Source organism: Telmatherina bonti, assembly GCF_933228915.1.
Source record: "Telmatherina bonti genome assembly, chromosome: 2".
Taxonomy (NCBI): Eukaryota; Metazoa; Chordata; class Actinopteri; order Atheriniformes; family Telmatherinidae; genus Telmatherina; species Telmatherina bonti.
The window spans coordinates 30,060,942-30,080,956 of NC_136620.1; the positions used below are offsets into that span (position 1 = coordinate 30,060,942).

The 20,015-nt window shown below is 38.7% G+C and overlaps 2 protein-coding genes across 4 annotated transcripts in view; one reads left to right on the forward strand and one right to left on the reverse strand.

Moving 5' to 3' along the window:
• scaper (S-phase cyclin A-associated protein in the ER) overlaps positions 1 to 16,662 on the reverse strand; it is a 58,975-nt gene extending 42,313 nt beyond the window's left edge. The window contains exons 1-16 of one of the 3 annotated variants that reach the window (XM_079260792.1): positions 16,518 to 16,662; positions 12,558 to 12,675; positions 9,268 to 9,344; positions 8,644 to 8,841; positions 6,364 to 6,464; positions 5,810 to 5,926; positions 4,721 to 4,848; positions 4,336 to 4,622; positions 3,477 to 3,827; positions 2,276 to 2,443; positions 2,040 to 2,106; positions 1,837 to 1,954; positions 1,552 to 1,663; positions 1,001 to 1,141; positions 708 to 863; positions 486 to 628 (exon numbers count right to left, since the gene is read on the reverse strand). In XM_079260792.1, coding sequence (XP_079116918.1) covers positions 486 to 628; positions 708 to 863; positions 1,001 to 1,141; positions 1,552 to 1,663; positions 1,837 to 1,954; positions 2,040 to 2,106; positions 2,276 to 2,443; positions 3,477 to 3,827; positions 4,336 to 4,622; positions 4,721 to 4,848; positions 5,810 to 5,926; positions 6,364 to 6,464; positions 8,644 to 8,841; positions 9,268 to 9,344; positions 12,558 to 12,675; positions 16,518 to 16,532 — 2,297 coding nt within the window. In that variant the 5' untranslated portion in view covers positions 16,533 to 16,662. Of the gene's footprint in view, positions 1 to 485; positions 629 to 707; positions 864 to 1,000; positions 1,142 to 1,551; positions 1,664 to 1,836; positions 1,955 to 2,039; positions 2,107 to 2,275; positions 2,444 to 3,476; positions 3,828 to 4,335; positions 4,623 to 4,720; positions 4,849 to 5,809; positions 5,927 to 6,363; positions 6,465 to 8,643; positions 8,842 to 9,267; positions 9,345 to 12,557; positions 12,676 to 15,173; positions 15,583 to 16,517 lie in introns of those variants that run through there. The other 2 variants (XM_079260794.1, XM_079260793.1) reach the window with 2 other exon arrangements.
• Positions 16,663 to 17,794: 1,132 nt separating this feature from the next.
• Positions 17,795 to 20,015, forward strand: part of rcn2 (reticulocalbin 2) — a gene marked incomplete at its 5' end in the record, with an annotated part of 2,445 nt that continues 224 nt past the window's right edge. Inside the window, 6 exons of the mRNA XM_079248408.1 lie at positions 17,795 to 17,935; positions 18,028 to 18,130; positions 18,218 to 18,414; positions 18,502 to 18,615; positions 18,719 to 18,812; positions 18,906 to 19,045. Coding sequence (XP_079104534.1) covers positions 17,795 to 17,935; positions 18,028 to 18,130; positions 18,218 to 18,414; positions 18,502 to 18,615; positions 18,719 to 18,812; positions 18,906 to 19,045 — 789 coding nt within the window. The remainder of the gene's footprint in view (positions 17,936 to 18,027; positions 18,131 to 18,217; positions 18,415 to 18,501; positions 18,616 to 18,718; positions 18,813 to 18,905; positions 19,046 to 20,015) is intronic.

The window sequence follows — 20,015 nt, forward strand, 5'->3', positions numbered from 1 at the left end:
ACTTAAACTCTGTCAATTTAGACTTTTTTTTTTATTTTTATTTATTCTATAAAAGAGAATACAGTTTCCCAGTGACCCAGAATTTGACTAAATGGTAAAGAAAATTAATGAATGAGTTTTGTAAATTGTGTTGTTGATTTTCAATATATATATGCATCACCATCGCTCTAACATCAGTAACTTATGTTAATGTGAAAACCTGGTTTGTTTCCTAAAATTAGAAAAAAATATTTAGTTTACAGAAGTAATATTACGGGACAATGAAAACGATGCTGTTCACTTTACTTCCTTTAACTCCTATTCTGTCCATTAGCAAGACTGTGCTTAGATCACTGGTTTCTGAATGTAGACCGATGTCTGAAAAATGTCAATTTATTCTTTCTCAACCCATTCTCTTACAGAACAGTGTTTACAAAATGATGAAGTCTACATGCTGGCTGAACCCATATCATACCCCCATATTCAAGGAGCCAGGGACAACAGACCTGGCCCTTTCCCGTGCTGCATCTTCTCTAGCTTTCTCCTTTTCCTGCCTCTGCTGTTCAATACGAGCCTCCTGCTCTTTCCTTCGCATCAGCAGCTCCTCCACTCTTGCCTGCCGCTCTGCTTCCAGCACACGTTTACGTTCCTACAGAGCAAGTAGGAGAACAGTAAAGATGCAGCTGAAAAAAAAATCCCAAAGTTCATGCCTAAAATGAAGGTCATACCTGAACAGCTTCATCTCTGGCCTGCTTCTCCTCTTGTCTTCTCTGCCTCTCTTCCTGCAGTTCATTAAGGCGTTGCTCATATTCACTTAACTTGGCTAGGGCATCATGCCTCTTGTTTTGGGCTTCCAGAGTGTTTATGAAAGCAATTTCATTCACCTGTTTGGGAAAATAACCACAAATATTTGAACAGAAAATGTGAATAAATTGTGTGACAGTAAACCTACTTAACTTGGTAGATTTCAACACATTTACAGGAATGAAGTTAAAGTTTATAATAAAATTCTCATCTCTACCTTGGCCTCTTCTTCTTGGGCCTTTTTCACAATTGCCTGTAGCTGCAGCTCTCGTTTAAACTCGGCATGCAATAGCTTTTCCTCCATCATCCTCCGCCGCTGCTCCAACAATTCTTCCTTCCATTTCCGTACATCCTTCTCCTACAGAAAGCAAAGAAAGAGCAGTAAGAGTGATGAAAATAGAGGAATGCACGACAGAGTCTTCGAGACTAAACAGATTGGATTTTTCAGTTTCCACCCTCTCTTGTGTGTCCATGTTGGGATCATTGAGAATACACACCATTTGGTGAATTTATGTGGGTAACCCAAATTATTCTAGGACTCACTCATTTTGCTATGGTCTAAAGTATAAAAACAAACTTGAAAGCCTGTTGATTTTGGCTAGTGGCATGTCTTATGGCTGTAGCCAGCTGGCCTGGATATGACTGGAAAGGCTTATAATATTTAGTGATTCTATCGAGCAGTGTGCTGACAGAAGCTCTTGATGGTGAGTATAGCTTGCATGGAGTTGCTTTAGGGTGATGCCTGTCAGGTCAGTACAGCTTACTTACCCTCTCCATGAGCTTCTGCAGTTTAAGTGTCTTTTCCTCCCGAAGTTTCTCCCTCAGCTGCTGTGCCTTCAGCTGTTTCTCCTCATGTTTCTTCTTTGATTCTGCAATGGTTCTGTCAAAAACAAGGAAGCAGAATCGTACATCTTTTTTTTTTCAGCAACATGCACAGCAGACATATGGGTCTGTTCAGACATTTTTGAATATTGAAAAGTACAATTCAAAAGAACTTGACTCCCCAGATCTCTGACAGACATCTGTCAGACTAATAGTGTGAAGGCACTATACCTTTTGCGTGATGGTGAGGACAGTTTCTCATGCATGTGGATTCCATGCCCAGGTGGCCTAGCAGGTTCTTCTTCTACCATGTCCCCCCAAGAGGTACTCTGACGCCACGGTTCCCGAGCTACAAAACCAATATCCAAACACTATGTTTAACTTTTTCTATTACAAAAGACTGATGCATTTCATTTTGAGGTTTCCTTCCATACCATCAAAATCCGCCAGCATGTCACTCCAATCAATCGAAACTCCACAACCTCCGCTGCTGATGCCAGCCTGTGGTAAAGATATATATATATATATATTTTTTTTTTCTCATCAATTCATGATCAATTTAGAAAAAGAAAAAAAAAAAACAAAACTACATATCTGTACATTTCTGGGAAAAGCAAAGTTAAAAAAAAAACAAAAAACATTAGAAAATAAAACCAAGAAAGATAATTACAGAGAAGTCGCTTTCAGTGTCAGTCTCAAGGTCATTGTTCTCCGCCTGAATCTCTCTATTCAGCTGCTCCTCCTCAGCGATGGCACTCGCGATGGCCTCTTCATTGGCCTTCTCCAGCCGGTCTGCCAGCTCCTCTTTCTTGGCTAAGACCTCTGCCATTGACTGAGGCTGAACACATGCACCGATCCCGTTACACATTGAAACATTTAGAAATGCATGTTGAACTGCTACAATGTACACATTTTTGATACTGTGATACTGCAATGTAATACTCTTGAAATAAATAATAGACATCATTGATGAATGTGTTAAAAAAGTAGTATAATTTTTTCCACCTCCTAGGTGTGTTTTAAGATGACAAAATGTGCAATGTAATGATTAGAGTGTGAAGCATTCCTAAATCACAGGAAACTTTGCTGGTGGCTAACTTATTCCCAGTGCAGATTTGCAGAAGGGTGTATGAACTTAAGATTCAGAAGAATGACACATAAACCCAGTCCCAGTTTGTACCGCACAAACACTACAAATCACAAATGAGGAAGCATTCAGTCATGCAATGTGCAACAGTGAGGATGAGTAGATGGTGGAAGGAGGCAACTAATGCTTCTTCTCTATGAAACTAGTACTTTACTCAAAGATTTTAGGTATTTGGCCATTCTACTTATTTTTAAGGCATTGCACTTACAAGGGGAAACTCAGAAATGTTTAAACAGCAAGTACTCTAAACTGACTTTTGAGGCCTTTTCAAAACTATCCATCTTAAATATGAGGTTTGAATCTGTGATAATTATGGGTCTATATCTTAGCCACATAAATATGATCTGGATAAGACAAACATTAATAAAAATCAAGATTAATTATTCTTATGGTTCAATGCTTTCATGTGAAATAACGTTATGCTGTGTCAAACAGAAACTGAAAGCTGTGGAGAATTTTTAAGGTCTAAAATGAAAATAAAATGAGAACCGACTTTAGGGAAACAGCCTGGGTCTATTTGTCTAAGTACAAAGTCCATCTACTCACAGCTATTCTTAACAATGAATGGTGCTACAACAACACTACAGAGGTACACAGTCCTGCCTGCACATTTGGTGTGGACATTTCTTAAGATCAACTTTGTTTAGGCGGTAAAGAACCCTCTGGGATCCCTGCCCTGTCAGCCCTCCCTCCCCCCTCTGCTCCTCCATCTCTCAGCACTCACAGTAGAAAGTTCTGTGGGGTCCAGCACACTCTCCAGTTTCACCGCTGTCATGGGAGTCTCAGCCTGTCCTGGAGCAGATGTGGCCATGCCCTGTGATGCGCCCCCTTCTGCCCCATTGTCCCCAGGGGCCAACAAAGTACTGAGCCCATCCGTCTGGGCCTGGTCTATGGATGTTGTAATAGCCAGACCAGGGAGTGGGACTGATATGGTTATGTCTGTTGGTGGGACAGTGGCTGTGGATGTTGTGAGCTCTGGGGCTTGGGATGGGATAAGAGATGCTATGGGAGGAGGCGCGTCTCCACATGGTGCGTCGACACACTGCCCCGAGTCTTGTACACTTGCTGCGGGGGGCTGCACCAACAGTCACACACACACACAAACACACGCAAACTTAAGTAAATACATGCATAATTCAAGCTGTTCATGACAGTAGTAAAAATTAAATGAAAAAAAATCAGTCAGTAATCAACACACCGATAAAAGACAAATCATGCAGGGGCACTGGTATTGACATGCTCTAAACATATAGAGATGATCAATATAAGCAGACAAATTGGAAATACACATTTATATCGCTGCATCAACCAAGTGCAACACACCCTTACCAAGTGTATCTTGATGCGCCATCATTATTTATTTCATGACAATAAAAATGGGTCTTTTTTGTCTCTGAGATGTCAGAGAATCAATCGCTTCAAAGTTGATATGCATGTCTGGACAGTCTGGCTATAAATACCACAGAGCCCAAAACAAAAACAAATGTGGCTGATAAAATGATCTAATGTTGCACTGCTCCATGTGAATAATTTATAGCCACTGCTCTGGCTGAAAGACGTCACAAAGTACTCAACATCAGTACCTCCATTATGTTTCCATTCTTTGGACGTTCAATCTCTTCCAGTGGTTTAAGCTCCACAGGGACTTGCTGTCCAGTGTCAGTCTGGGTTGCATCCTTGTCAGGGAGATGCTCAGGATGAAGATGTTGCACTTCCTGTGTCAGCAGATGCGACTGGTTACTCTTGGCGGTGTCCTGTTTTTGGGTGACATGAGCCAAGACAGGACTGACCTTGGCAACTATGGCAGCAGAACGAGGTTTGGCAGTGCGTCCTCGCTGTACAGTCTGCCAACCTTCTGCGTCTTTTTTACCTAGAAACACAAAACATTCAGTGACAGAGGAAAACTCATTTCAACAGCAATTTCTTCAGTCCTATGGGGGAAGGGGGGCTTTCACTGAGATTTCTTACTAGGTTTTTCTGTCGGGAATGCGTTGGGTTGACTGGCGCAATGGATGGACTGAGAGCACTTTACTCTGTCTGCCCAGCTGGGACCAGTGTGTGACAGCCGAGCTGCAGCCAGTGTTGATGGAGGACCGCTGGTAAAGACACAGAAACACACACATGAGAGCATAAATGTATATTTGCAATGAGGAACCTTAACATGTTCAATCTTAGCAAAACCATTTCTGAGCAGCTCCTTTAGTGTTGACTATAAAACCCCCCCCAAAAAACCACTGAAGACAGTCTATCTAACCTCTCCCAGTAGGCTTTGCTCTGAGATGGCATGGAACTGTATTGTAGAACAGGCCTTTGTGATGATCAATATCCATTTCCTGCTGTATTAGATTACCAAGCAGTGCACTATTGAACCGATGCTTCAGCAGTCTTTAACCAACACTTTCGTCTACACCTTCCACTGATTCTGGGGCCCAAGAGTGAGAGACTGGACAAATTGCATTAAACCAGTGCCTTTCCATCAGCAGTCTCTGGCTGTCTTCTTAAATTTAGCCTATGCTTTCTAACCTCTGAAATAAGAGAGAGCATCACTGGAAAAATTGATTGGTCACAAATGTGTTGATTTTTACAAAAAAAAAAAAAAAAAATACCCAAAACCTGCTACATTAACAATTATTCATGGTTTTGGCCAAACAAAACACTGTTTACATCAAAATCTACAGATGGAGTCATGAAGACCAATCAGAAAAAAATGTTTTGTTGGCCATATTTAAAAAAAATAAATAAATAAAAAATCTCCACTCTACTATTTAGTCTGTTAAATTCAAGAGAACCTGCCTCTGAAAACTGTACGGTTACATGGATGTTTATTTAAAGCCATGAACTTGAGTTCAGCATACACCTTCTTTTAATATTTTAATAACGCTAGTCACAGCTGTGAATGCTGCCTTGTTGGTATGTTTAAGGACTATGTTGATATCATCATCACAAACTCCTGTCATTAAAAACTCGACTGATGATATTAGAATATTTTGCCAGTAAATGAGCTCCCGTGCACATTGTGAAGTCATCAGTGCTGGAACAACTTCAAACAGAGCTTACCTGAAGTTGAAGGCGCGACGTGCACCTGAAGAGGGAACTATCCTGTCTGAAGTTGGACTTGGCATCACGTGACGTCCTGGAGACATCTTACGCACCTCCCAGGCTAAAGATGTTGGCCTGTGCAGAGTGAAATCTTACTTTAACGTGGAAATCCATTCAGATTTCAGCTGCTAAAAACACTTTTACTTGACTCACGCATTTGGTACATTAGTTGGATGCCCGATACTTGCAATCAATAAAAAAAAAAAAAAACAGTTTCAGGTTGTCTTATTGATTAACAGTACACTCTGAATGAACAAACTGAGAGGTGGCACTGGGAATTTAATTTCTTAGTCAATTTACGGCTGCAGTGGTCACTGTGTTAAAGAGAAGCCAATAAGCTCATGGATCTCTTTGAATTAAAGCCAAGACTATTGATCCATTCTGTTTGTGACTTGAAGCCAGCGACCAGACACAAACGGTTCTAGTTTCACCACAGGGAGCGATGCAAAACAGGGAATTAATGAGAGTGAGGGACAAAGAAGGACACTGAGAAAAGAGTAACGTAAGATCACCTGTTCTGGGCATCTGTTTTCTCCAGTTTCTCCTGAAGCTGTATCCAGTCTATGAGGGCTTTAAAATCCCGAACATAGTTGTCCAGCATCATCAACACCTCCTACAGACAACAGTTATACATATACTATTATTACACAACACAATGTAAAGCCAACGTAAGGCTTAGTCCAAAATGAATAAATTGGCCTTGAAGAAAAAAAAAAATCTCATTTGACAAATAGAAACGATAAATTTCTAATGACTTGACAAATTAGCAAATGAAAAGTAAGACTAATAAGACAGCTGTTTTTAAACTTACTGTGATGAAAAAGTGTGATTGGACACATAAAAATAAATGCCCCATCATCTGCTGCACCTTTCAAAAGCTTATAAAGAGAAGATATTTCACTGATTCATTTGCACTGACAAAGGGGGACCTTGTAAAATTTAAGAGTTTTGCACCTCGTGGCTCTGAGGAAGAACAGAGAAGGTAAATTCCTTCCAACAAATGGCTATTATCTGCACTTGGACTGAGCCACAGAGTTGGTTCTGCAGAAGTGGTGGGCTGTGAGGCGCATTTTCCCAGGGCTCTAATGAAACAGACACAACTGATTGATGGAGAGCGTGAAGGGAGTGGTAATTGAGAGTAAAGCTACACAGTGCTTTTAGTTAATAGACAAGTCAAGCCAGTGAAAGATGTGTCCAGCAGCAGGTCTGCTGATTAGGGCTGGTTAACCATCAAAGTCCACAGCTCTAGTCCAGTGTTCATTTGGTGATGAAGGGTAAGAGACAGAGATTTCCAGACTCTTGGACAGATAAACCAATAGTGAGCAAAAGCAATATTAAGTGCATTTTTCATATATTAACAGCCATATACAACAATATATAGACACATATTTAACACTTCATGAAAAATGACTGATGGATGTTTAACCTTCAAGAGGTATTGCCATAAAGTAGGGCTGACTGTAAAAGCCTGTAGTCTGTAGATTGCTTTACTGTTCATTTTTGTTTCAATGTTCAGCCAAGGTGAGTGCAATTGACCTCAAATAAATAATTTCTCCTTCTTTATTTTCATTTAAGCCATTTTAGACTAGAATAGTCTGTTTCAATTCATTTTAAAATTATAAAATGCCTTCAGGCAAACAGGAATACCAAGAACCTTTCCTGTCTGATCCAGTAAAAAAAGGTGCAGGCATTAATAGTAATATATAGAACATTCTGCTGAGTGAGCAATTTTTCTTTCAGAGGGAAAACATATTATAGTATATCAGCACCAAAGTTCTTATTTGAAATTACATAATATATTACTGTAACCCCGGCTCAGCAGATAATTAGGCATTACTTCCTGGCAATGATTATGTTCATACGTTTTTTAGGTGGAAAATGGTAGGCTGTTTGTGTGAGAGCATACATTGCAGACTGCCCACACCTACACTTGGGGATTGTGGCTGAGGGCAATCAAAGCACTCTGCTTCCCCTCCAGATGACTCCATCATTTATCAGTGTCCATTAAGCCCAAGCTGGGTGGGATAGGAGATTATGAACAGCACCCGGCCCCATGCCCATTACACAGCATTAGAGTGTAGAGAGTTGCGGTGGTATGAGGAAAGAAAAAACAGCCTGTTGTCTGACACATGACAACGAGCAGCATGCCTGTCACACCATAGGGAGCTGCACCATAGTACTGACACCAAGCCGAGCACACCACAGGGAACTGGGCCTTGGTGGTGACCACAGACTGTCACTAAACCCATGCTCTGCATAATACAGCATGGCAGAGGAGTCAATACAAGTCAGGACAAACAGAACCATGTCAGAATGCCCTGGGAAAAAAAAACCAAAAAAAAAAAAAAACAACACACACACTTGCGTAACAAGACAAGAGACAACCCAGACAGAGTCCATAGTTTTCTAACACTGATTATGTTATTTTTGTTTTATAAAGTGCAGAGCATAAAAAAAGTTAAACAAAAAAAACAATGTACATAAAATACATAATCCAGCCAGCAAACCCAAAGGTTTCTGTGATAACTTCCACATCAGTGAGGCTTCAGGAAGCCACTCTGTAATAAGTGGTATTCAAGAGAAGTACAGTTTGTCTGTAAGATTTCATTATGATCCCAAGGTCCCCCTCTAGTGTTCAAAAGTTATGAGACTTTGGAGCCTGACCACAGAAATTTGCACTGGTCAGAATATAAAGCAAGAATTTGGGAATTTGAATTTCTGCCAATGGAATTTTTAATTTGTTGTGGCTTTTTTTCCCACCATTTTTCTGTTAAAAAAGCAAACAGACTAACCTTGCATTCCAACACACTCTGATCAGATTCACATGTTACGTATATCTCATCCACAGCCCGACGCAGGTTTTCAAACAGAAAGGCCCAGTAGCGCGCTCGCAAGTCAACTTTGCGGGGTTGTCGCACTTTGGTGGGGCTCTTCTCTGGGGCCTTGTCCAGTAGGACACCAGCTGTGCCTTTACTCTCCAAACCAGCATTCTGTGCACACAGTACAGAACAACCATCATATTAGCAGAAGAGAAATACCGGGTCTATACATCAAATAATAATAATAATAAATATATTTCTATGAATTCATAAAAATTTAATATGGTATGAATGTTATTTTGAATGTCTTGTGACAATGAGAAGAACTGTGATTTATCAAGACAAACACTCTACAGTAAAGCCTTCAAGTGAAGGAGACAGATACCTGAATATTTTGTAAACGTATCACTGCTCTTCTTTTCCTAATTATTCTATTATCTTTTCAAGGATCTACTCTGATTGTGCAGAAAAAGGAAGTAGCATAGTCATCACAGATACAGCACAAACTCAATGAAAGTGTAAGGGAAAAGAGCAGAATGAAATAGATTGGTAGACAGAGCCCTCTAGTGGGAAAAGCTGATTGAGGATTTCTCCAACCTGTTTTTTATTCTTTTGCTGTCCAGAACTGAACCTCTGAGACTTGGAACTGCCGCTGGAGTTGGTTTTGGACTTTGCTGTTGGAAGAAGTACAAGGAAGAAAATATACAAATATACAAAGTTTAAAGTCAACTAAATTGATGATCAGAGAGTTTGTAATGGTAACAATTCTTTTGTTGTTTATTACACATTTGCTACACATTTTCTCTACATGAAGCGGAATATTTTTTACTCAAATAAGGATTAACATCATTTGTCTCACTGCAATGTATCAGTTTACATATAAAGTTCAATGACAAGACATTAATGTATTGATGTCCTAATGACAAAAGGATTACATTAATGTAATATCGATGGCTCTTCTAGAAAAATTTAACTAAAATCCAACATGAAAAGGGGCTAATATAGAATTTAAAAACAAAATGTTAATCAGTTCTGGTCATCAAGCCTTGCAAGGATGTTACAGATTGGCTGAAGGAGTGCGGAAGATGTACTGGCAAGAGGATTGCCTATTTTTTATAAAATAAATTTAAGCAGCTTTAAAAAATGTTTGGTCTTGTAGATTCCAATGTTTAAAGCTGGGCTGTTTATACTGATGTACCAAGAAACTCCATAATCCTGCTATTTGAGGAGGACATCAACAGCAACAGGTTTAACATAAAAAGGCACCTGGAAAAGACTCTCTTTGGGGATATTTTTAGAATATGTTAAATAATACTTGACCACATAAGAAGTGTTACAACATGCTGCAGATGCATTGTTCCAAGCCTGATGAAAACTTTTATCAGTTCCATTCAGCTTTTTTTGTGTAGCGCCAATTAACAAAGCCATGTCAATGCACATTATCAGTTCGTGCATATTCATTGTGATCCAATTGTAAAAATTTTATATCATTCCCACAAATAAAAGTGTTTTCATACAAGCCAGTTCATAAAATTAATATTTGCTTGTTATGGAAAATCAACAGACTGCATCAAATCAGTGTTGTGGAATTTATAAAATACCTTCATAAAAAGGGCAGGATCTAACGTGCTGCTTAAACCTTTGTGCTAGCTATTGCAGCTTCTAAACACCTTTGCCACTGAGAGTATGGGTTGGGTCCTCATGTTCACCTTTTTGTGACACGCAAGGAAGTTCTCCAACAGATACACTGAGATCCAGGGATGCGTTATATGTACCTTTATTGCATTTCCCAAGCTATAACAGCGCAACTAGGATGGATAAGTGGATTAATTGTTTTAACCAGTGAGAAAAACAGAACTGATGAATGAATAGCGGTCATTAAAATTGTGGCGACTACCCCACCCTAACCCTCTCATCTTCTTCACAGGTGAGTATTCGCATTTATACACTTCTGTGCATGCACACGCCCAATCACACACTAACCACCACCTCTGCCACACACACCCCACACACTAATGCACCGTGCACCTCCTCCTCATCTATGTCTCCTACACTAGCCATTTGGATAAGGTCAAACAAACCCACCTTAACCACAGTGGTCAATTTAGAGTCTTAATTTTCATTCATTTGTATTCACACAAAAGTATACTGTAAGTGTGTTTTTCAAATTGATCAGAATACAATTTCAATTGGATTCTGTTGAAGGAGCAAGGTCTAAACAAAGCTACTGAGATTGCTTGGCCCAAGAGTAGGTCTGACACACCTTAACTGATTTACACTCAAGATTACTTCATTGCAGATTCAATCATCTTTATTCTTTCATACATAATCTTGTGGCAAACAATCTAAATCTACTCACGCCCTGCGATCAAAAATCTTATGCCCTTCCGGGCCATACATCTGCCCAACCAGTGACGAATTCCCCCTATATACACGTCACCTGCCCAGGTAACAATACAGCACCCTCTAACAGCAACAAGTTGGAAAGCAGTTAAACAAATTAGCTCCTATAGGTTAATCAGAAAACAGTTCAATGTTTTTTAAAAATCACAAATTGTGCCACAGTATTATTTATATTATATTCAGGAGCCAATAACTGAGATAACATCACAAGATGTCTTAACATAGTCACTCTCAATATCAAATCACGTAGAAGAACCAACAACGTCCAAATATCTCATTCCCGAGCCCAACCAAACACTTAATTGTCTAACACTGTGTTCATTAAACAATTGTATTGAACAACATTTTGTATGGAGCTTTCATGAAAACAATTAGAACATTAAAAAATGCATTTCCATCTTTAAACATGAAAAGCACGCGATAGTGCAAATGTAACTCCTATACAGTCGAAGAAAAAAAAAAAAAACAACTTACTGTTTACAACTCAGGTATTTATGTTATAAGGGTGCTGTACTTCTTGAAACTTTATGATACTTACACACCACATCTCTGAAAATTGGTATTTTCCACAAAGGGAGAAAGCCTGTTAATGTGAAGCAATAGTAAAAGAAAATTCACCTGCGCTTTTTTCTTTTAAAAAAGCATATTTTAAAATGTTTTTTTTTCATTTTCAAATTTGGATCAATGCTAGTCTCATTGATAATTAAAATTTATGCATCAATGTAGCTAGATGTATAGTCACACTTATGCTCGCGAGCATTTAATTGAACAGCAAGTCACTTTCTTACAACAGTCAACGACACTCATCACAATAAGAACAACAACAACAGGATTTTGCACCAACATCTTACAAACACAGAGATGGGTGTGGACTTATCAGCTTCTTATTGGTTGTTCAGTCCATCACGGATGTTCTGTGAGATATGATCACTGTTTACACACTAGCCTATTAATTATTAGGACTGAAAATCTACAAAAAAATCTTTTTAAAAAAGACCATGTTGACTCTTCACAAGAAAGCAAGTTTTGTTACATTTTATCAGAAAAACATGTTTTGCAGGCAAAAGGCCTAAGCTCTCATGAAAAATGATCATATTTGTTACCTCACCCTGCAGCAAACAGGAAAACTTCATCCATTATCACAGACTTTAAATTATTACCTTTTCTACACATTTTCAACTATAAAGGACTCCACAGAAACCTTTGCATGACATCTTTGGTTGATGAAGGGAGGGAAAGGAAAAAAAGAAGCACTTATAAAACTATGGTGCACAATAAACTGTCGTACTCTCTTGTATTCTAATTAACAGAGTGCTTTGTGAGTGACATCATAGGCTCTGAATAGGAATGCCACAGGCAATTACTGTGAAACTCCGAACAAACGACCAAACATGAAGGTATGGGTCTCACGTCTGAATAAAATAAAGTAAGACCTGCAGCATCAGCGACAAAAAAGCAAGTTTATTTAGCATGCAACTACTGACCTTCCTCCTCTTTGCTCTCAAGGGGGACACTCCAGGCAATGAGATTTCGAGCAGCACGGCCCTCTTCAGCTACTATCTTTCGCACTTTGTCATGGCTGTTGGAGCGCTGAAACGAAGCCTGAAGGACAGACAGCAGATTAAACAGTTTGTTTTCCCACTGCCTCTATTATTGAAATATGTTCAAAATATGGTGAATTAATCAATTAAAATGTTTTTTTTTATGTATAATTATGCAAACTTTGCCAACACAAAAAGTGGTAATGTTCTGGTTTATCAAGTTACTTAATAATCTGTACATCAATGACCAACAGCAAAGAAGTTAAGGATTTTCCTTTGTACTGGAAAACAACAAAACTTTATTAATATCCAGTAACACTTTTTAAACCACATGATCATATCATAGCTGAAATTAGTCACTGATGCTTGATAAAGACGATGTACAAAAGAATTAGATGACTCAATATGTTTTTCTGACTCAAACAATGCATGTGTGACGTTACTCCATGCATTGACTGTCGGGCTTCTCTTTAAATCTTTTATTTTTGAGAGTGCTAACCAGTAACAGTCGGCATTAGAAGTACTGTTGCTATGGTTACCCTTATTTTAACAGACCTTGCACACAGACGTTCCACAGCAGTAAAACATAAAAAATAAAAAAAATAGCCTACAGTGTACAGCAATCCAATGTGTCTATATGCTCCTAAAAACTACACACTCACATTAGAAAAACCTTAAACTACTAAATTAATATCACTCTATATAATTCACTCTATATACAAGATGAATCATGAAACATGTCATTTACATAGAACAGAAACAGATCGAGTACTTTCATGACATGTAAAAAAAATGGAGCACATGTGGGACTGTATGTGTGTTTAAAGGAAAACTTGCACATTTGAGCAAAACTCATTTAAAAATAAAATAATGAATAATTAAGAGCAATAGATTCCTGTTACACTGACTTGACTGAATCCATCAACTTTCTATTCAAAGCACATATTGCAATATGATGTGTCAGTCACTGTCCCGTCCCTGTTGTCATATTGTGAACCAGGACTGAAGCAACAATGCTGAACATTGTAAGCGTATGGAAGAGGTCTACTGACACAGACTGTGACAAGAAACAGCTAGAGGCAGAAGCGCTAACCCACTCTGTGCCCAGCATGCATCATGGTTGACCTACACATTGAATATGCATCAGTGAATTTGACTGTAACCTCGGGTGAAGCAGACACTGTGAACCAAAATAAAAACTAGGTGATTGCATCTCTTGTATTTATGGCATAACAAGATGAACTGAGATGATACATTAGATTAGCATCTTCCTGCATCCCTACCTTACAGAGAAAAAAAAACAAAAAACATTTGACCACATATAGGAACATTTTGATCAAAAAGCTTAATAACTATTGCATATGAAATCTGCAAACATCTAAAACAATTACAATTTTATAATGCACCCAAGTAAAATGCAAAGTACCCAGTAGTCAACACGTTGTAGGTTGCAATGTAAAACATACTCCTTTCCAGTAATCTGGTTATAAGACAAACCAGAAGCATTTTCATCTAAATGTTCCTCTCAGTGTGTTTTTCCTCTGCAGAACAGCATGCACCACTTCTGTAGTCCCTTAGTAAATTATTTAATATAAATGTTGGCAAAAATCCAGACCAGTTAGCCATTTAATACAATTACAAGATGTAGTTTCCTTTCAGACTTGAAATAAATTGCTACCTAAAACTAACACACAAAAAGAAGAAACAGAGAGAGCATTACAGCAAATGAGTCATGGAACAAATTGTTCATCTCTTTTCCTGGCTGGATCTTTGTAGAGCATTTAGTAGAATATTTAGACATGAATTTTGCAGCAAAATAATTGTTTTACATGTCAAAGTGAAAAGATAAAAAGGAAATATTTCCAGCGTTATACAAAGCGTTCAGCAATGAGTGATGACTAGTTACTAGGAAGGAATTTCTGAGGAATAAACTATAAAATTAGTGGTTGATAGAATAATATTAATACAGCTGATTAGGAGTTGCAAATGCAGAAAGGGCTTGCATGTATTTGTCTGATACTATTTAATGTCCCAAAGGGAGACTCTCCACTGACCTACTTTTGGTGAGCAAAATTCTTTACATGTCAAGTTGCGTGGCCTGGGTTGTTATTATGGCAAGTGTGGGGAAAAGACTACAAAGAAATAAAACATCATCAAATGAAAGTGCATCTAAATGGGAAAAACTGTCATATAAAACAGTAAATCCTTACACCAGTTTAGTTGAGCTGGGTAGCACATGAATGATTGTATTAACTGATGGCTATCTGTACAGCAGCCTGAGGCAAAAAAAAAAAGGCTTACAACATTGCGTTGATCCACTTAATCAGCTACAAACAAGCCATCTCTGGGGCTGCAAAGAGAAAACTTTTGCCATATTATTTGGTTAGTCCCTCGTCATGCACTACAGAGCATGGATATTTTCTAGACTTTGCTGAGTAAGGGGCAAGAGTCAGGTTTCCCTCCTGCCAAGGTCTACAAACAGACACAAATAAACCAACAGCATTGAAACTGTAGCTTAGAGGTAAATATATGAGCATCAAAATATCAATGAATACATACAGAATAGAAGTACAGTCTGTAAGCAGGCTCCTCGTCGTTATCCACTCTTGACATACTTAGCAGCCCACTTCATGCAACCTGTTCCCCCTACCCAGCACTGCCACTTGTCCAAGGTGACATCGTCTTCTGACAGGAGACCAAAATAGACCCCTACTGTGTAGTCCACACTGCTACAGCAACTTGCCCAGCCGTGCCAACTCCTCTCGCAGAGGCATACGAAAGAGACGAGCGCTCAATAACTCGTCAGTCAGCCGTCCCTTTCACTTAGACCATTTTGTCCAGAACAGTCTCTGTAATCTAGCCTGAGCCTTCGGCACTCTGCTGAGTAAGCAGCCACCTCTTAGGCCCAACTCGCCGCCTGCCACTCTTTTTTGCTTGCCATCGTATGCACCTTTCTATATTTACAGCTCTTCTCCTCTTCTCTCCCTGCTCTGCATCAGAGCCCCCACTCTCTCTGCTTCTCATCTCTCACTCTCCTTCTGCCACAACACTGCACAGTCATGTGCACACAGTAGTCCTGCCCCTCTGCCCCCATCCTGGACTGCCAGTGATGAGAGAATAGCTGCAGGGTGACACAGTGACAGTGTGTACTGACACAATGTATGAAGCAAAAAAGTGATGTTATGGACCCGATTGGTATGCTCATTAAAAAACAATGGAGTAAACAAAAAAAACAAACAAACAAAAAAAAAAGGCAAGAAAATTATAATATAAAAAAAAAAACTCATGTGTTGCTGCTTTGTTATTTTTTTTCTTACTTTTTTTTCTGTTATGTATAAATGTTTTCTCTTGTTGTGTTTTATCATTTTGTGAAGTTGTGTTTAATAGGTTTTTGACTGTATATTTTCTAAAATGTTTTGTAAAATGTAAAGATATTTAAAGGGGTTTTCAGTCTTTTGTAAAATGTCACGATTTTCTTCTTCTCTTTTTAATCATACAGATTTGACCCAATTAATCTTTTATTTGTTCAGATATCACACCCTGTCACGTTCTTGCTCTAATGATGACATGACGCCACAAATGTACACTCGCACACACACACGTGAATAATCTCACAAGTTTCAAAGCCATGTGGTTACAATACAGGAGCATTTGTGTTTAAAGAAATATGTGGTTAATGAGCAAACAGCAAAATAACATAGCAGGAGGAGAAGAATAAGTGACAAAAACACACCTAAATTGCAGAAAGGCAAGATCACCTACAATATTTTTCACCGCAGGAACAATTGGTGATCTCACCGACGTGTATCCAGCTAGCTTTAACCTTATCGGAATTTCTGTGCAATTGCAGGAGTTAAATGTTGTCGTTTTGCAGTATCTGCAAAAATATAGCCTCTTACATACCTTCAAACCCGACATTGATGCGGTCTTGCTTTTGCCTCCTCCGTGCGAGGACCCAGAGCTGTTGCTACCAGACCTTTCCCTACCGTCCCCACCTTGGCTAACTCTCGGGCCGAGGCGGTGCTGCCCGGTGCCCCGCCGTCGTCCATCATGGCGGTTGTCTTTGGACATCGACCCGCTCTTTTGTCAATGCTCAGTTTATGAGAAAGAAAAGTCTACTTATAAAGTTGTGCTCTGGTTAGCAATGATGGACTACCATGTCAGATAAATATACATGACAGTGAAGACAACCTACAAGAGCAGGAAGTCCGTTGAGTTTGTCTTTGTGACTGACGTGGAGGTCGTCCAATAACGTTACAGTGACACAGTACCGAAGCTCGCGCCAGCCAGTAAGACTAGTGTATAATTTGGGTCAACGTGGAGTACAGATTTTTGTGGGTGGGACTTTAAATTGTCTACCATGGCAACCATGTAGATCAGGCGGGCTGTTCATCAATGGTTGGTTGAGAAGCAGCATGCGTCAAGATATCTTCAAGCACCAGTTTAACAAATCTGGCTTCGAAGTAAAACGTAGTCAAACGAAAAAATGTTTTACTTTTTAAAATTAATAAACACACCAAGTACAAAAAATATTGTCAAGATTCAAAACAAAACAAAAAAAAAAAAAAAAAGAACGAAAGGCTGTATTAAGTAATCAGCAGCTCGATACATTATCAGCTCCTGTGTTGTGTTTGTAGACTGCAACCATTGCCAACATCAAGCTTACAATCTGACTGTGTGTCTAATATTTTGGAGTTTTTAACCGGAAACACCTTCTTTTACAAGTGTTTACGAAAGTGAACTGACACTTTCGTAAACACTTGTACACAGAACTTTCTATGGTAATAAAGACATCGTTTTATCTCCCTGTTCTTTCTACTTCGTTGCATTATGGCATTTTTGTCATGTTTGTATTGTTTTTACCTTACTGTTACTTTTAGGTAACACCGTACGCGTTTTCTTCCACTCTTATATGTCAGCATTAGATAAAAGCATTTTAGCAGTTCTAGTATTTCCTGTATTTCTGAAAGTCGCGTTTTGTCGCTGTTTTGTTTATATGTTCATTTGTTTGTTTATTTTTTTCATTATCTCAAACGGTGTTATCTATAGTAAAAGTAGAAGGTCTTTGTTTTAACTTCCACGACTTGGCCACCAGATAGCACAGTTGGTTTGTTTGTATCGATCGTGCACTTTGCAGTATTTTAAGTACACATGCATTCCCCCCCCTGATTACTTTACAGATGGCACACACGATATTGTCGGTATTGTTGTTACTTCAGTGTGGGTTTGGACAATGCTCCCATAAACATCTTCATGAGGATCATTACATAGGCCAGCAGCACAACCGTGACCACGACATGGCTGTACTGCTGGGAGATAAGGTTATTTTGTATCCATTTTCATTTCTTCAAACTATTTATTCACCCTCATTCATGCTCATCCTCTTTCCATCACTTGTGTTGTTTTACTCCAGAGCACAGAGGAGATAAAGAAGCTTGCCCCAGCAGAGCAGAAGAAGAAGATGATGGAAATCTTTAATAAGATTGATACAAATGGCAATGATCTTCTAAGTGCAGGTATCTTTATATTTCTGGCAAGAAAGCAAAGTTTACCGTCAGAGATTACATTTTATTCCAAATGTGTGCTTCCTATTTTATCCACAGAAGAGATCACTCTTTGGATTCAGCATGTGTACAGAAAGTATGCTCTGGATGATGCAGCAGAGCGATTCCCAGAATTTGACATCAATAAAGATGGTGTTGTAACATGGGAGGAATACAACAGTGTTGCTCATGATCAGCTTATTAGTTTTGATGATGACATCGTCATGGAAGACCCAGAGCAAGAGTCTCTTAGACTTGTAGGGAAACTTTAACCGTTGCCTTACACAACATGCCACAGTTTTATGAAAACAGTCAGACCTTAACACAGGTTATGTCCCTGTCAGCTCCACCTGAAGGAAAGGAGGCGCTTTGATTTTGCAGATATGGATGGAACACCTGGACTGAATGTAACAGAGTTTCTGGCCTTTACCCACCCATCTGAAGTGGATCATATGGATGTGAGTTAAGTTCCTACCCTCTGCAAAACCTGCCATGATGACACAATCATCCACCCATTACAACAGTGGTTTGTGAAATGATGTACTTTATCTTTTTGACCAGGATTTTACCATTGAAGATGTATTGAGTGAATACGATACTGATAAAGATGGATTTATAACTCTGAGCGAATTTATCGGAGATGTGCGTGGTGAGGGTAAGACCTCAGGAGTTGTTTTAAACAATAAAAAGTTAAGCGTGTTGTTTGTTATTCAACAGTCATTTTGTTGTTTGTTTGCTTGTTTAACAGACAATTCCCCTTCACAGTGGGAAATTGAAGAAACGGTGCGATTTAAAGAACTGTATGACCAAGATAAGGATGGCAAGCTGAATCGAGATGAGCAGCTACGTTGGGTTGCACCTAATAGCTATGGTTCAGCAAGAGAGGAAGTGAGTTTCAGTTGTTTCATCTACGGAAACATCAATGCTGTATTGATAATATAAAGGAACAAGTCGTTATAGATAATAGTTTTTCAGTTTCCACGACAGGATGTTGTTGTCTTTTTTTCCCATAAATCTCCTCCTACAAGTGTTTCAGTTCCTCAGTTTTTCCAAGAGGTCCTCCTACGACAAGCCTTTTCAGGTTATCCCACATCAGTTTTAAAAGTTGGGACTCCAGTATGGCCATCTGAAAACATGTATTGTGTTCAATATATTTTGTCAACAATTCTGTTTTTGACTTGTGTGCTTTGGATCACCATCTAACTAAATCAATCACTTCATCATTGTTTCAAGTCAACGACTGTTGCCTCAAAAATTTTATTTTATTTTTCTTTTTTTTTTTAGTGTGTTTTAAATAATTAATTTAGGAATGATTGCAAGCCATCCAGACTCTTTGTTTTCAAAATAACCCAAACCAAGATGCCTTCCTTGCCAGGTTTCACAAAGGAAATTGTAATATGTGCAGTGTCTCCTACAGTCTCTCACTTTTGTCATAGTGAGCATGTAAATTATTTAATAGATTGTAGACCTTTCGACAGGTTTCATACTCTTGATCTATTTTTTTCACTTTGAAAGGCTTACATTTTGTGCTTTTGCTCTGACCTTTTTACCTAATGATTGCTAGGGAGACAGTCCTAAATTAAATCAGTTTGTTGATCATTTGTTGATCTATCGTTAATATTTAAAGCCTCAGTTCTTAAGAAATGCTCTTGTCGTTTTTGTTTTCAGTGTTCTTGCATCTTTATTATGGTTCATATGCTTTTTTTTTTTATCTCAAACACATATACAATATAAAACAAGGCTTATTTAAATACTAGTTAAATACTACTTATTTAAATACCACTTCAATATTACTCCTTATATGCTTGTGAAAGTTGTTCCAGACTACCAATAAAAGGATAGACTTAGTGACTTTCTG